The 15,658-nt window shown below is 38.6% G+C and overlaps 1 protein-coding gene across 2 annotated transcripts in view; it reads right to left on the minus strand.

The window, feature by feature from the left end:
• Positions 1-15,658, minus strand: part of SH3D19 (SH3 domain containing 19) — a 170,512-nt gene that overhangs the window by 42,791 nt on the left and 112,063 nt on the right. For both annotated transcript variants that reach the window (XM_036887689.2, XM_036887688.2), the window contains exons 3-7: positions 13,603-13,643; positions 4,676-4,718; positions 2,858-2,996; positions 2,570-2,732; positions 870-1,871 (exon numbers count right to left, since the gene is read on the minus strand). In XM_036887689.2, the coding sequence (XP_036743584.2) occupies positions 870-1,871; positions 2,570-2,732; positions 2,858-2,996; positions 4,676-4,718; positions 13,603-13,643 (1,388 nt within the window). The remainder of the gene's footprint in view (positions 1-869; positions 1,872-2,569; positions 2,733-2,857; positions 2,997-4,675; positions 4,719-13,602; positions 13,644-15,658) is intronic.

Below are 15,658 nucleotides of genomic sequence, written 5' to 3' on the forward strand. Positions count from 1 at the left end.
ACCTGCGCTGTGCAGAATTTGGTTTTGAACCACAGAGATTATACCATCTTAATGCATGTTAAACATTTATAAGATGACAGCTAACCTTTTGGAAATACTATTAAGCTTGTATGTTCAAAGATTCTACCTAAATGAGTAAATAGTAGTGAAAGGAATCTTATCAATGACAAGTAGAGCAGCTTAGTTAGACAAATCAAAGATAAGCTTTACCATCATACCCTCCATCTGAACAGCATGAGGAAAGAAAACATACTCTCTGCCTCTTGGGAAATTTAATTCTAGTGATCTTGGCAGGAAACTTACAACTGTGCATTTTATTTACAGAACTTTGCATTCCCTAAGGAAGATGTCCTGTGAAGATTAAAGATTGGCAACATATGATTTGGTCCTCACTCCCGGCATTGCTGCTGCCAGAGTCCTCCCCAGGGCTGGTCCCTCTCCTGGCACTCCCAGTGATTCAATCTGGGGAGCCCTTCTGGGGCCACTGAATGTCCCCTGTCTATGAGGAGTTTCTCCTGTATCCTCTGAATGCTGGCATCTCTACTCGACAGAGTAAGAAGCCAGCCTTACATCCATTTTAGTCCCAGTTCCAATCTGCTTATTCCTGGCTCATAAATAATAATAGTAATCAATATGTGTGTCTTCCGCTTTCTCTGTCTCCATCTCCTCCAACCCGATACTTTCCCTTCCCAGTTCCTACCCAGCTCCATGTTTCTTAATCTTTCTGTATTTTTCCCTGTCTCTATACACACACACACACACACACACATACCTCAATAAATTATGTACTGGCAACTAAAACAGCCAAGTGCCACTCAAGATCCCCTATGATGAGTTTAGGTTTCCCTCCACTTCTGATTTTTACTCACCCAGAACCATCTCTGAACTAACAGACTCTTCACCCAGGTTCCCAGATGGGGTGGGTAAAACATCATCGTCAAAACTAATGAGGTCAATGTCTCCTGGAGGCTTGCTCTGCACAACTGGGACTGGGGCAGCTGGTGGAGGTCCTTCCCCCAGTGACCTGAATGCTTTGGCTTGTGATGCCACCAAGAGCTGGGGAGGAGCAGCGACAGGGCTCAGGGAAGTCACAGGGCTGGGGTTTTCTGAGGAAACAGACTTCTTTAGCAGTAAAGGCCGAGGAGCAGGAGTTGGGACTTTCCTGCCACTATCGGGGCTCTCAGCCAGAGGCCCTCCTCCCAGACTCTCATGATTAACACGTTGTGTGAGGCCAGCACTTGGCTTCTTTGGCAATTCAGGTTTGGTTACCGGGATGCTCCCTGCTTCCTGTGCCGAGGAGTATGGGGGGAGCCCTTCCCTGGAGGCCAGCTTGAGTCTATTTTCAGTCCAGGAGTCCCATTGTCCAGAAGCTCTGTTAGCAGCTGGTTTGGGAGCCACAGCGGGTTTCCCTGAGGGAACAGCAGGCCTTGAGGGGAGTGTGCGGGGAGCAATTTCTGGTTTCTTAGGTAGACCCGAGATTTCTGTATTTGTCTGACCCTCAAATGCTTTGATCTTTGAAACAACACTGTTTTGGCTTCGCTCTGCATTCATGATGTTCATCACGGCCTGACCATCCAAGCCGTTGGTATTGTCCAACAGAAACTGGCACTGGCTTGGGGAAGATTCCTCTTCTGTGGCCACTGGGCTGATTTTCTGGTGATTTTGCTCTTTAATGGGAGTATCTCTGGCTACTGGTCTGAGGTTGCTTTTTGATCTTGGTCTTGGCACTGGACATCTTGTAGCACTGGAGTTTTCTGGACAATTCTGTGCTTCAGAATTATCAAAGACTATTAAAGGCGCCACACTTGACAGGAGATCACAGGCTGAGACCACTGGGGGAGGCTGAAGAGGCTTGAGAGGTGCCTGTAGTGCTAACAAGACCAAAACAAACAGAAAGAAGTTGCAACATTACAATTTAAAAGAAAAAAAATAGAAGATACACAGAGTTCTTAAATATACATGTCGAATAGCAAGAGATTTTAGTTAACTAACAAAAAGCAATTCTAGTAACAATGGGGAAATATTTATACTCATTTCTTCCTGCAGGAGTATTCAAGTTATATTTATTCATATAAAAATATTCATTATATAGTATTTTAAAATACCATTAAATTCCTGATTCTCAGTAGAATTATCACATAAACCATTTCTATCTTGTCAAAACTCCGACATCTTACTTTATTTTCCCAAAATAATTTACTCTCATCTCTGTTATCCAAATACAATACTTTTTAATAGCCTAATAGGACAACTACCTTTAGCACCCCATCACATTTAAGTTGCAGAATATAACATCCTTCTCAATAGGAATAATGCACATCAACAGCATTAATAACCATGACTTAAAAGGATGATGTTTTGGTGATAGGAACTAGGGTGAGGCCAAGAGACTGGGGCTGCAGCTCATGAGAATGATCTATAATAATCACAGCAAAGCACACAGTGATTACACTGACTGGGAAGTAGAGTTCCATGAATTATGCAAAAATTGCAAATTATTTTAAAGGCTAGAAATCTACTGATTACTTACTTCCCTAGAACTAGGTCAGAATTAGGGAAGACAAATTACTTGCATTACTTTGAGGCAGATGGTTGTCTATTTCTTCTGAAAAGTCTGTCTGAGTTGCCGAAGTAATAGTGCGCCTTGAAATGGCAGCAGCATTATTATTATTTGTAGCATTAACTTGAACTTGGTTAATTTCTTTTATGACTTGTTCATAAGATGGTGGAAGCTGCAAAATAATGAAAACTTCAGATATGTATGCGTAATAGCCAAGGTGTTACTTTTATTAAGTTTAATTATCTTTAAACTTCTTTTAAAAATAACATGCAAAGAGAGAATGTGATATTTGCTCACCTCAGCAGGAACTAGCTCATTGGTTCTCCATGGGCCTGCGGCAGAAGACGGTGGAAATCCCAGTCCTGGGGGTGGGGCTCCTGGAAACCACGAGGCCGGCCTCAGGGGCTCAGCTGCCACAATGGTGATCTCTGGGCGCCTAACAGACAAAGCCTCAGTGAGATTTAAAGGTTGGTAACAAGGTATTATTGTTTATCTGCAAATGTTCAAAGATTCATGAACACAACTACCACCCACAAAAGTTACATAAGCATGGCCACAGTCACAGGGATGACCTCTTTGGCCTGGGCTGTCTCTAACAGTACACCCAGACAGGTTTCAAGGGAGCAAATGATGGCCTCCAAGAGTTAGACATGTATCCTGAGCACACTTGGTTGATGGTTGATAAGGATAAGGACTAAGTAAGGCCCATACAATCTCTTCATTCCAGAGCTCTGCAACCTAGCCTATAGCACAAACATAAATATACTTACTGTAGTTAGAAAAGTACACTGATCAAATAGAATTGTTTAGTTTTCTGCCATTATCAAGTACATACTTGCAATGTTTCCATATAAAAAGAGTATCTTATTCGTCCTGCCCCACTTCTGCTCCAATTCAGTTATCTTTAACTGTTTAGAGGTTACATGCTCACTTTTAGATCCTGATGCATGAGTCTGTGCTCCTGACCGGGTTTATATATTAATTTGAGAAGCTACAGTTATTTAGGCATGGCTCCTTTCATCATTTTCTTAACTTGATTCTACATTTCCATGTTTAAATTTTACATTTAATCGGACTGCCTAGCAAACAATTGTGTGACCCTGGGCAAATCAGTCACACTCTCTGAGCCTCAGTTTTCTCATCTAACAAATAGGAATGATGGCATCTGCTCTGCCTGTCTCTAGCACTCTATGGAAAATGAAAATACAAATAAACAAGCACTGCCATTATCAAAACTGTGCATATACATGCATTCTCATGCTAGCTTGTGAAGCAGAACTTGACATTGGTTAAATTTGAATTGCATTACCTAAGAGCCTCTGCTTGGAGCTTTTGTCTAACTTAGTTAATCAATGTTAAGAACTATACATACATTAATCCTTATGATAACCTTATGAGGTAGGTATGATTAGCACAACTTTAATGATGGGGTTACAGAAGCTAAGCAAGGTTGGGTAGCTTGCCCAAGGTCACATGAGAAAGTAGTGAGTCAGGATTTGAACTTGGTTATGTCTGACTCAAATCCTGGTTCTTTATTGCTCTATACTACTGTAAGAAATGTGAAAGCAGGGACCGTATCTTTAAAAACCCATCCACCTATTTATCTACGTGTCCATGCATCCATCCATTCTCCCACCTATCTATTGGTCCTTCCTTCTATTTATATGGCAACTCCCTCCTACCCTCCTTTCCTCTCTCCAAACCAGCCATCCAGTCATGTACCCATCCAGCTCTATCCAGCTGGCCTGACTCTTTTCCTTTCTTTATCCTTCCATTTGCTTTTCTATCCTGTCATTCAACTATTTATCTACGCAACATCTACTAAGTAGCTAAGAGGTACAAAGCATTTCTTTGAAGCAGTTACAACAGTGCTTTACATGTAGCGGTTGCTTAATAAACATTTTTACAATTGACTTCAGTAAATAATAACTTGTCAAAAGAACATTTTCAGGCTTGTATTGCTTTTCTCAAGCAAAATCTTCACCATTCAAACTTACAGATTAATTCAGGAAATGTACTGATGAGGCAGAACACTGCAATACATTGTGTACAGAAGAGAAATACTTAACTGATTATTAGCAGAATTTATGCCCTTTGCTATAAATATAACCATACCTCCTATCTCGGTGAAGCTCACTTTGAATAGAAGTCCGAGAAGCTAGAGAAGAAAGAAAAACTGGTATAGCACATCACTGCATTCAATAACAGTTTAAGTTTTTACAAGGCACACTATTAGAAAAGGTTAGCTTATACTCAACATCATACAGAATGTATGAATTTTAACATCCATAAGTAGAAAGGCAAATCAAAATGATCCTTTTATAAGGCATTAAGTTAATTTGAATTGCATAAGAATATACAGATTTCAAGAACTCCCAAAAGACTTTCTTTGGTTCTGAAAATAATTTGAAGAATGAACGGAAAAAGAAGACAGCTATTAGATATAAACTACATGGTAAAATCATAAATGATGATGACATGAAATTAACAATGGGCAGAAAAAATTTAAGTATTTATTCTAATCCATTTATTTTTATAATATTTGTTTATAACTGTCTCTAACTCTGTAAAGATAGTGGAAGTGGTCAAATTTTCATCTATTTTCTAACTTTTCTGGAATTTTATAACCTTTAAGGTATTTTATTACCTAAATTAAGAGAGAACACACAAAAAAAGTGTTTGAAACTTTTATGAACATGTTTATAGCACATATTAATTGTACATACAGCACTAACTTTTCCCTCAAGACTTAAATTCAAAAAGCTAGACGGCTTAAGTTTTCCAAATTTTATTTTAAAGTTAAATTAAGTTTTCACCAGACAATCTGGCAAATGTCACATATGGGATCCATATTACACACATGTGTAATACAGAATATTACCCCTATTTTCAAGGAGCACATTCTAAAGATACCTTTAAAAAAAACCTTCAAATACTTAAGATTTGTGCACAAAGGGGAATTTGTTTCAGGTTAAACTGTTTCTACCAGATGCCCTCAGATCTCTCCAATACTCTACTTTTTCAATTCTTCTCATTTGGAAAGCTTAAAAGGCACGAATCTTTTCTTTCTTCCTCCTATTAACTTGTGATTCTCTCTGAACAAGGAGGCTGCCAAAGCTGGGGTGGCGAGGTTGGTGATGGGAGGAAGGAATGAAGTTTAGGCTGCGGTGGAACTGTGCCATCTGAACCTATACTGGGCTGGCAAGGCCAACCCAACGCCTGAAATCAAAACTCTTGGATCTTGAGTTGGAGGATGTCCTATCTGCCTATCATTGACTGGTTTGACTATTAATTTTTATCAAGAGCTAAACCAAGCTGAGGTGCATTTTGTCTACTGGAATAAATGAGGACAGAGAGGCTGAAGCTCTGAGTGGTGCATCTGATTCGTAAGAATAGTTTCATTATGTCAGAAGCTCAACAAGTGTGCTACAATCATCACCATCACTAAAGCCAGAATCAGCAGACACAGCACTATTAAAATACATCATGTTATTGTCACAAACATACCTCTTCCACGGGGCATTTTTGGTGTGCACTATTCATGAGTACTAAGGGAGAAAAAGAAGGGGTTATAGAAGAGGAAAGGGAGGAAAAAGTGTGAACCCTGTTGCATATGCCAAAAAGGAATTTGGGAACAAGATTGTTTGCCATGCCACTGTTTCTCCCCACTCCACACACTTCAATGGAAAAGAAAAGTTGATGAACCATAGTTTCAGAGAGTAAAGGTATGTCTATACAGACCAGGACATAAACACACATAACCAGAGTAAAAAACATACCTACAGTTTTTAACCACCACCACCACAAAAATCTAAAGATTATTTTACAAGATCAATTTGCTATATCAATGGGGATGAGTTTTAAAGTATGAATAAGGTATGTACAGGGTAATTCAGTTGTCAATTTACATTCTTTTAACTCAGTAGGTTTTCACTTGATTCTGCCCCTTCACACTGGGTCATTAGTTAGTAACAGGTACCCCCGCCCTGGTTAGTGGTGTGATATTCCCACTTGGGGACAGAAGGCCTCCCAACCACACTTACAGATAGATACCCACATCCTTTGAGAATCAATGCTTTCCCTTTTCCTGCTCTGAATTTTTTTTTTTCATACTCAACTCTGAAATCTCTTCCTTCTCTTGATCCTTACAGAAAGACTGGCACTTTCTGTCAGCATTGAACATGTTCAGCAGCTAGAAAAGCTTTATATTTTTATGGCAGATTTTCATATAGTGTCTCACACTCTGCCTAATATTTCTCAACTATCTGCTTAATCTCTTTCTCACTTTCCCAGATTAAACAGATTTGATGTAGTTGTTGCTAGAACTGAATTTGCCACCAAAGCCCACACAGAAGAACATGTTCCTTTTAACCCCTGCCACAGGCTGCTAGTCTTCTGAGTATTTTGGATTAAGGCCACAGAATAAAGTCAGTATTTTTGGTTAAAATTACCTTATCATTTTACAGGAGTATTTTGAAATTTATCTGGTTAATGTGATTAAACTCTAAGTACAAAACAAATTCATATTCTGCTGTTTATATACAACTGAATCTGGATTTGCAATATTAATACTAATAAAGAAAAATCCTCCTAATTCCAACAGGATCATAAGCCTGGAAGGGCCCTCAATGATCCTCCTATTCCAATCTTACAGAAGAGGAGACTGAGATACAAAGAGGTTAATGAATTATCCCAGGTCACACAGCTCCTTAGGGAAAGGGTGGAGCAGTTTGTTCCTTGAAGCAGGTTACCTCCTTGTGGAGCCGGACCGGAGAGCTGGATGCTAGTCCTGATTCTAATAATTCAAAATTATTGATTAAGTTATGGTTGGAAGAAATAAGCACAAAGAAGGACTATTACATTACAAGCATCCTTGCTTTAGTACTGCCTAACCAATGAAAATTATAACTAATAAAAAATAACAACTAACTGCATTTGCTTAAGACAGGGACTAAGCTAGATGTGTTTCACCTGATAACAAGAACTAAGGAGTGGGAAGCTCAATAGCTGTGCAGTCAGGACGTCTAGGCTCACAACTCAGATCAACCTTGTAAGCCACTCCACCTTCCTGAGACTCAGTGTCCCTACCATCTGTAAAATGGTGTTAATACCTACCCTGCAGAGCATTATTTATAACATATGTGAATAGCTTCTGACTTAGAGTAGGCAATGAATATTTGCTAAATCTGAATTTCAGAGAATAATTTTCTCTTAAGAAGCTGGTGAAAGAAAAAGCATGTAATTCCAGATGTATCTAATTGGAACACTTCTATGATCTTTATCCAAAATATTTAGGGCTCACAAGAATGAACACAAAAAGCAGGACCTCAAGGCTTGACTGGAACCAGAATCACTATGAAAGAATTTAAAACACAACCAGTTAAGGAATATTGCTTTTAAAATATGGTCAAGTCTTTCTCCTTGCCAGGGTTAGATGACTGAGTCTAGGATAGTAAAACATTTCCATGGATTGGGTAAGACATAAATTATTGACAACTTTTTCTTATACAACAGGCAAAACAGGAAAAAGAGAAGGGGATAACACAATTATTCTTCATTCTCTAACTTACATGGAGTCATGTGAGGATCTGTTTGGCATTCTTGCCTAAACCTCAGGAATAAATACAACCAACAAGTATTTCTTTTTTTTTTTTTTTGTTATCATTAATCTACAATTACATGAAGGACATTATGTTTACTAGGCTCCCCCCTTCACTAAGTCCCCCCCACATGCCCGTTCACAGTCACTGTCCATCAACATAGTAAGATGCTGTAAAATCACTACTTGTCTTCTCTGTGTTGCACAGCCCTCCCCGTGCCCCACCCACACTATACATGTTAATCATAATGCCCCCTTTCTTTTTTCCCACCCATATCCCTCCCTTCCCACCCATCCTCCCCAGTCCCTTTCCCTTTGGTAACTATTAGTCCATTCTTGGGTTCTGTGCTTCTGCTGCTATTTTGTTCCTTCAGTTTTCTTTTGTTCTTATACTCCACATATGAGTGAAATCATTTGGTACTTGTCTTTCTCCGCCTGGCTTATTTCACTGAGCATAATACCCTCTAGCTCCATCCATGTTGTTGCAAATGGTAGGATTTGTTTTTTTCTTATAGCTGAGTAATATTCCATTGTGTATATGTACCACATCTTCTTTATCCATTCATCTACTGATGGACATTTAGGTTGTTTCCATATCTTGGCTATTGTAAATAGTGCAGCAATAAACATAGGGGTGCATCTGTCTTTTTCAAACTGGAGTGCTGCATTCTTAGGGTAAATTCCTAGAAGTGGAATTCCTGGGTCAAATGGTATTTCTATTTTGAGCATTTTGAGGAACCTCCATACTGCTTTCCACAATGGTTGAACTAATTTACATTCCCACCAGCAGTGTAGGAGGGTTCCCCTTTCTCCACAACCTCACCAACATTTGTTGTTGTTTGTCTTTTGGATGGTAGCCATCCTTACTGGTGTGAAATGATATCTCATTGTGGTTTTAATTTGCATTTCTCTGATGACAAGCGATGTGGAGCATCATTTCATGTGTTTGTTGGCCATCTGAATTTCTTTAGAGAACTGTCTATTCAGCTACTCTGCCCATTTTTTAATTGGATTATTTGCTTTTTGTCTGTTGAGGTGTGTGAGCTCTTTATATATTTTGTATGTCAATCCTTTATCGGATCTGTCATTTATGAATATATTCTCCCATACTATAGGGTACCTTTTTATTCTATTGATGGCGTCCTTTGCTGTACAGAAGCTTTTCAGCTTGATATAGTCCCATTTGTTCATTTTTGCTTTTGTTTCCCTTGCCCGGGGGAGATATGTTCAAGAAGAGGTCACTCATGTTTATGTCCAAGAGATTTTTGCCTATGTTTTTTTCTAGGAGTTTTATGGTTTCATGACTCACATTCAAGTCTTTGATCCATTTCGAATTTACTTTTGTGTTGGGGGTTAGACAGTGATCCAGTTTCATTCTCTTACATGTAGCTGTCCAGTTTTGCCAGCACCATCTGTTGAAGAGACTGTCATTTCCCCATTGTATGTCCATGGTCCCTTTATCGAATATTAGTTGACCATATATGTTTGGGTTAATGTTTGGAGTCTCTATTCTGTTCCATTTGTCTGTGGCTCTGTTCTTGTGCCAGTACCAAAATGTCTTGATTACTGTGGCTTTGTAGTAGAGCTTGAAGTTGGGGAGTGAGATCCCCCCCACTTTATTCTTCCTTCTCAGGATTGCTTTAGCTATTCAGGGTGTTTGGTGTTTCCATATGAATTTTTGAACTATTTGTTCCAGTTCATTGAAGAATGCTGTTGGTAATTTGATAGGGATTGCATCGAATCTGTATATTGCTTTGGGCAGGATGGCCATTTTGACGATATTAATTCTTCCTAGCCACGAGCATGGGATGAGTTTCCATTTGTTAGTGACCTCTTTAATTTCTCTTAAGAGTGTCTTATAGTTTTCAGGGTATAGGTCTTTCACTTCCTTGGTTAGGTTTATTCCTAGGTATTTTATTCTTTTTGATGCTATTGTGAATGGAATTGTCTTCCTGATTTCTCTTTCTATTAGTTTATTGTTAGTGTATAGGAAAGGCACAGATTTCTGTGTGTTAATTTTGTATCCTGCAACTTTGCTGTATTCCGATAACAGTTCTAGTAGTTTTGGAGTGGAGTCTTTAGGGTTTTTTATGTACAATATCATGTTGTCTGCAAATAGTGACAGTTTAACTTCTTCTTTACCAATCTGTATTCCTTGTATTTCTTTGTTTTGTCTGATTGCTGTGGCTAGGACCTCTAGTACTATGTTAAATAACAGTGGGGAGAGTGGGCATCCCTGTCTTGTTCCCAATCACAGAGGAAAAGCTTTCAGCTTCTCGCTGTTCAGTATGATGTTGGCTGTGGGTTTATCATATATGGCCTTTATTATGTTGAGGTACCTGCCCTCTATACCCATTTTGTTGAATTTTTATCATGAATGGATGTTGAATTTTGTCGAATGCTTTTTCAGCATCTATGGAGATGATCATGTGGTTTTTGTCTTTCTTTTTGTTGATGTGGTGGATGATGTTGATGGATTTTCGAATGTTGTACCATCCTTGCATTCCTGGGATGAATCCCACTTGGTCATGGTGTATGATCCTCTTTATGTATTTTTGAATTCGGTTCGCTAATATTTTGTTGAGTATTTTTGCATCTACGTTCATGAGGGATATTGGTCTGTAGTTTTCTTTTTTGGTGGGGTCTTTGCCTGGTTTTGGTATTAGGGTGATGTTGGCTTCATTGAATGAGTTTTGGAGTATTCCCTCCTCTTCTATTTTTTGGAAAACTTTGAGGAGAATGGGTATTATGTCTTCTCTGTATGTCTGATAAAATTCCGAGGTAAATCCATCTGGCCCAGGGGTTTTGTTCTTTGGTAGTTTTTTGATTACCACTTCAATTTTGTTGCTGGTAATTGGTCTGTTTAGATTTTCTGTTTCTTTCTGGGTCAGTCTTGGAAGGTTGTATTTTTCTAGGAAGTTGTCCATTTCTCCTAGGTTTTCCAGCTTGTTGGCATATAGGTTTACATAGTACTGTCTAATTATTCTTTGTATTTCTGTGGGGTCCGTTGTGATTTTTCCTTTCTCGTTTCTGATTCTGTTGATTTGTGTTGACTCTCTTTTCCTCTTAGTAAGTCTGGCTAGAGGCTTATCTATTTTGTTTATTTTCTCGAAGAACCAGCTCTTGGTTTCATTGATTTTTGCTATTGTTTTATTCTTCTCAATTTAATTTATTTCTTCTCTGATCTTCATTATGTCCCTCCTTCTGCTGATCTTAAGCCTCATTTGTTATTCTTTTACCAATTTCGAAAATTGTGACATTAGACCATTCATTTGGGATTGTTCTTCCTTCTTTGACTATGCCTGGATTGCTATATACTTTCCTCTTAAGACTGCTTTTGCTGTATTCCACAGTACTTGGGGCTTTGTGTTGTTGTTGTCATCAACAAGTATTTCTTTAGTGTTTACAAAGTAACTGACCTACAAAGATTAAAAGGCAACTTTTTTTTTTAAGAAGATGCCTCAAAGCCAGACAGAGCTTTCCCTTTGTTTCGGCTCCTTTCTCTCTCTGCTGGGACCCTGCTTCAGCAGCTTCCTCCTCTGTCCTGGTCCGGTCTGATCTCCCCAGGGACTCCTTCCCTGCTGCCTATATCTGTCCCCAGCTTCCTCATTCTAAACAGTCTATGAACACATTCAAATTTTCTCTCTGCTTAACCCTCTTTCCTTCTCAAGCTGCAGCCCTTCCTTCCCTTGTTTACCAAATGTCATAATAGAGTAACTTACCCAGCTCTCCCAACTTCCACATATTCCATTCACTGTTCAAACCGAAGTTTGACTTCCAATATCAGTGTTCTCGTAAACTGCTCTCTCAAAGGTCACCACTGCCCTCCTAAGTGCCACATGCAATGACCTCTTCTCAGCTGCCTGTCATTTGGCCTTGCAACAGAGGTAAGAGCTATCTGTGGTTCACTCATTTTTTTTTTTAAAACCTCTCCCCTCTCTTGACCTCGAACACACAGCTGTCTTCCAGTTTTTCTATTACTCTTATCATTCTTTTTCAGCCTCTTTGGGTCACTCCTCCTTAGCTGCCTTCTCCTCAAGTCTTGCATGCACAGGGGCATCAGAGTAAGCAAGTTCCATCCTGGAGGATCTATGGGAAATCAGGTACAAATTACAATTACCAACAGAGAGATCCTGAAATCCAAGAGGGAGGAAAGGGAAGAAGCCAGAGAACAAAAGCAGCAGCCAGCAGACAGGACTTACTGAAAGGAGGTCCTCCTCCTCAGCAGGGTTTTTTGGGTCATGCATCTCTTGCCCAGCAGTCCCTTAAAGGGATAGCTTGGCTTCAGAATCAGTATTTTTCACGACTCTGTCCTTTGTCGTCATCTTTATCCTCTATAATTTCTTCCTAAATGTTTACCTATTTCTAGGGTTTTGCCTATAACCTTGAATACCCCAAATTATATCTCAAGAAATTCTTGCCTAAATTCCCAGCCCTAATTTCCTCTTCAAATTGTATCCATGCCCCTTCTCCCCAACCCCTCACCCCAAAGGCTCTAAGGCATGGAAAGCTAACATGAATTCTTCATTTTCATATCTGAATTCCTTTCAACATGCACTGTGGCATTCCCACATCTTTGTAATTCACCACCACCAACAAAAATGAAATGTGGAGAAATATGGACTATCTTTCTATATTGCCACCTTAAATTTTTTCACTGAAGTAATTCAAATGCATGAGCTTCGCAACCTGTGTATATCCTAAATTCATAGTAAACATTACAAATTATGTTTCTAAAAATAGGATACCTTCTGAGGTAGTGACCTCAGCTCAAATCATGTGAACAACATCTAAAATCCCTTCTTTATTTTTCTAACAGATAATCCATGTTCTATTGGGAAGAGGGACCTTTGTAGAGCCTCTTATTAAAAAACAACACAGAGATCCCATGCCAAGAGCAGGTTTTAACCAAGAGGTAACGCTTTAACCAAAAAGTAAAGTCAGAAAGTATGAATGCACCATTTTGAAGAGAATTCTATTACAGCACTTCATTTTTGTATATAAAAGTGTGAGCCAGTCTCCATAGATATTTATACAGTTAAATAAAAATATTGTGGAAACAGATGAATAAAAAAAATGACAGGGTTTGGTACTTTTTTAAGCCCATTAGATGGGCTATAGAAATGGTTACCTATAGAAAATGGTTACATAAAATTTGTGTTAGATCACAGAAAATGACTATATGACCCAGATTTTTTTTTTTTATAACAGGTTAGTTCTGTAAGAGAAGTATACTATCCTGAGGAACTGGCTTACCAATAAACAAAAGTTGCAAAGAAATCTGAAAAACTAGCTGTTTCTCTGAAATGGTTTATTACTCCTTAGAAGCTACTCTTGTTGGATCCTTCATAAAATTCATCAGTTACAATCACTTGCTGGAAATCTAAATAATCATTTAAAATTATTACAGAGGAAAATACAGAGCAAGGAAAAACAAACTTACATCTCTTGATTACCGCTCTAATGGACGACAAGGGTCCTTGGCTAGAAAAAGAGAAAGAAAACTTATCACATATTCATTAATCCTTTTGAAGAATAATCATTCATAATGCTAGGTCATTGCTGGGACTCAGTATGGCGCCAAACAGCAAACCTGATACATTAGTTACTGTATCCTCTTTACAGAACACAAATTTAAAACCTTTAAAAAATTGTCTTTAAAATTTGAAATGTTTTATGGAAAGTGCACAGGCTGGTGAAATATATATGCAGTATAAGTAAAATTTTGCTTTAAAATTGCTTTCACAACCACCTACATACTATGTTTTCCAATGAAATTCTGGACACTGCTTGAAGTTAGGTAGCAATTATATGGTACTCAAAAGAATTCTGACCCCCTTTCTCTCTTTTAATATAAATTTTTATAATCAATTTAACCCAAACTAACACAATTTTCTTCCTAAGATTAGAATTAAAAACCTAAAATTAAAAGTGTTTTGGTTGCTTTGTATTTTGTTCAACCGTTGGTTCTGGCCTCCTCTGGCGTTGTGACCTTAGGCAAGTCACAGAACCTCTGAGCTGTTTACTCACTGGTTAAGAACCTCTAGTTACAAAGGTTTATGCTCCTAGTTTGTGAGGTGGTTGGTTGGTTTTGAACTTTATAAAAATGAACTGGGCTGATTTTGAAATCATTTAGAAAAAATATACAACCTTGAAAGCTTACTATGATTTAGAAAAAAACCTTGTTTAAAAAAAATTCTTTACTTTTTAAAAGAAATTTACATTCTTAAATTTATGCTTGTGGTAATCTGTATAAATCTTCTTGCTGTTTCTAAGGCAGATAAGCTACAATTAAAGGAAGATGCAACAACATATCGGTTTATCTTATGGGAAGAGTACCTAAAGAATATACTCTGCTAGACAAGAAAATTAAAAAATTAGCTCCATGAAATTTCCAACATTACGAAGCTAGGACCATAATATAAAAAAGTAAGTATTTTCAGCAATGTTGATTTTTTTAAAAAGTTCTTGAAAGCTTTCTGTAAACAATATCTTGAAAAAAAATTATATAAGGTAATATAGAAGAGGTAACGGCACTAAAACACAAACAGGTCGACTGGAGGTCACAGGAGAAAATTCTTGGTGCAAAAGTGGAGAAAATCTGCATGTTAATACTATACCTGTTGATTCATGTACAGTAATTCAAAGCATCACAGTCAGTACTTAGAGGTAGGGCCAAAAAAGCCAAAGTTCATGTGTGCACAGACAGGGCCTACGCCTACGAGATGTTTCTCAGTGTCTACATGATCATCTCCTTGCTTGCTACATCTGATTTGGTGGAACGTTATTATTATCATTTAAGAACATCCTTTATTAGCGTTGTGAAGGAGGAAGGTGTATTGACTGGGGTGGCACATGGTAGGTGTTGGGTCAAACTGCTCCCCTCCCAAAATGATATGTTGAAGTTTTAACCCGTAGGACCCCGGAATGTGACCTTATTTGGAAATAGGGTCATTACAGACGTAACTAGTTAAGATGAGGTCATACTGGAGCAAGGTGGCCTATAGTCCAGTAGGACTGGTGTCCGTAGAAGAAAACCACATGAAGACGGAGACTGAGGACTGGAGAGGTACAGCTGCAAGCCCAGGACCGCCTGCAGACCAGCAGAAGTGGGAAGAGGCAAGGAGGGCTTCTCTTGTGCATTTCAGAAGCATGGCCCTGATGACACTTTGATTTCAGACTTTCAGCCTTTGGAGATACAAGATAATTCCCATCATTTTAAGTCACCAAGTTTCTGGTACTTTTGTTATGGCAGCGTAGAAACCTAGGAAGAACATAAGGGGGCCTTCAGGGTGCTGAGTAGATGTGATAATTCAGTGAACTGTACACTTTCTGCACTTTTCTTAAGCTTTTAAAGCTGGGAGTGGAAACCTTGGCACAAAACAGAATTTTGACTCAGGTCAGCCCAGGATCTATAATTCTCAAGCTTTGCAGCATTATGTTTAGGCTACATCTACAAACCAACCAACCAATCAGCCAGTATCTTTTGTCTAAAACAT

The sequence above is a fragment of the Manis pentadactyla genome, chromosome 1, assembly GCF_030020395.1.
Source record: "Manis pentadactyla isolate mManPen7 chromosome 1, mManPen7.hap1, whole genome shotgun sequence".
NCBI lineage: Eukaryota > Metazoa > Chordata > Mammalia > Pholidota > Manidae > Manis > Manis pentadactyla.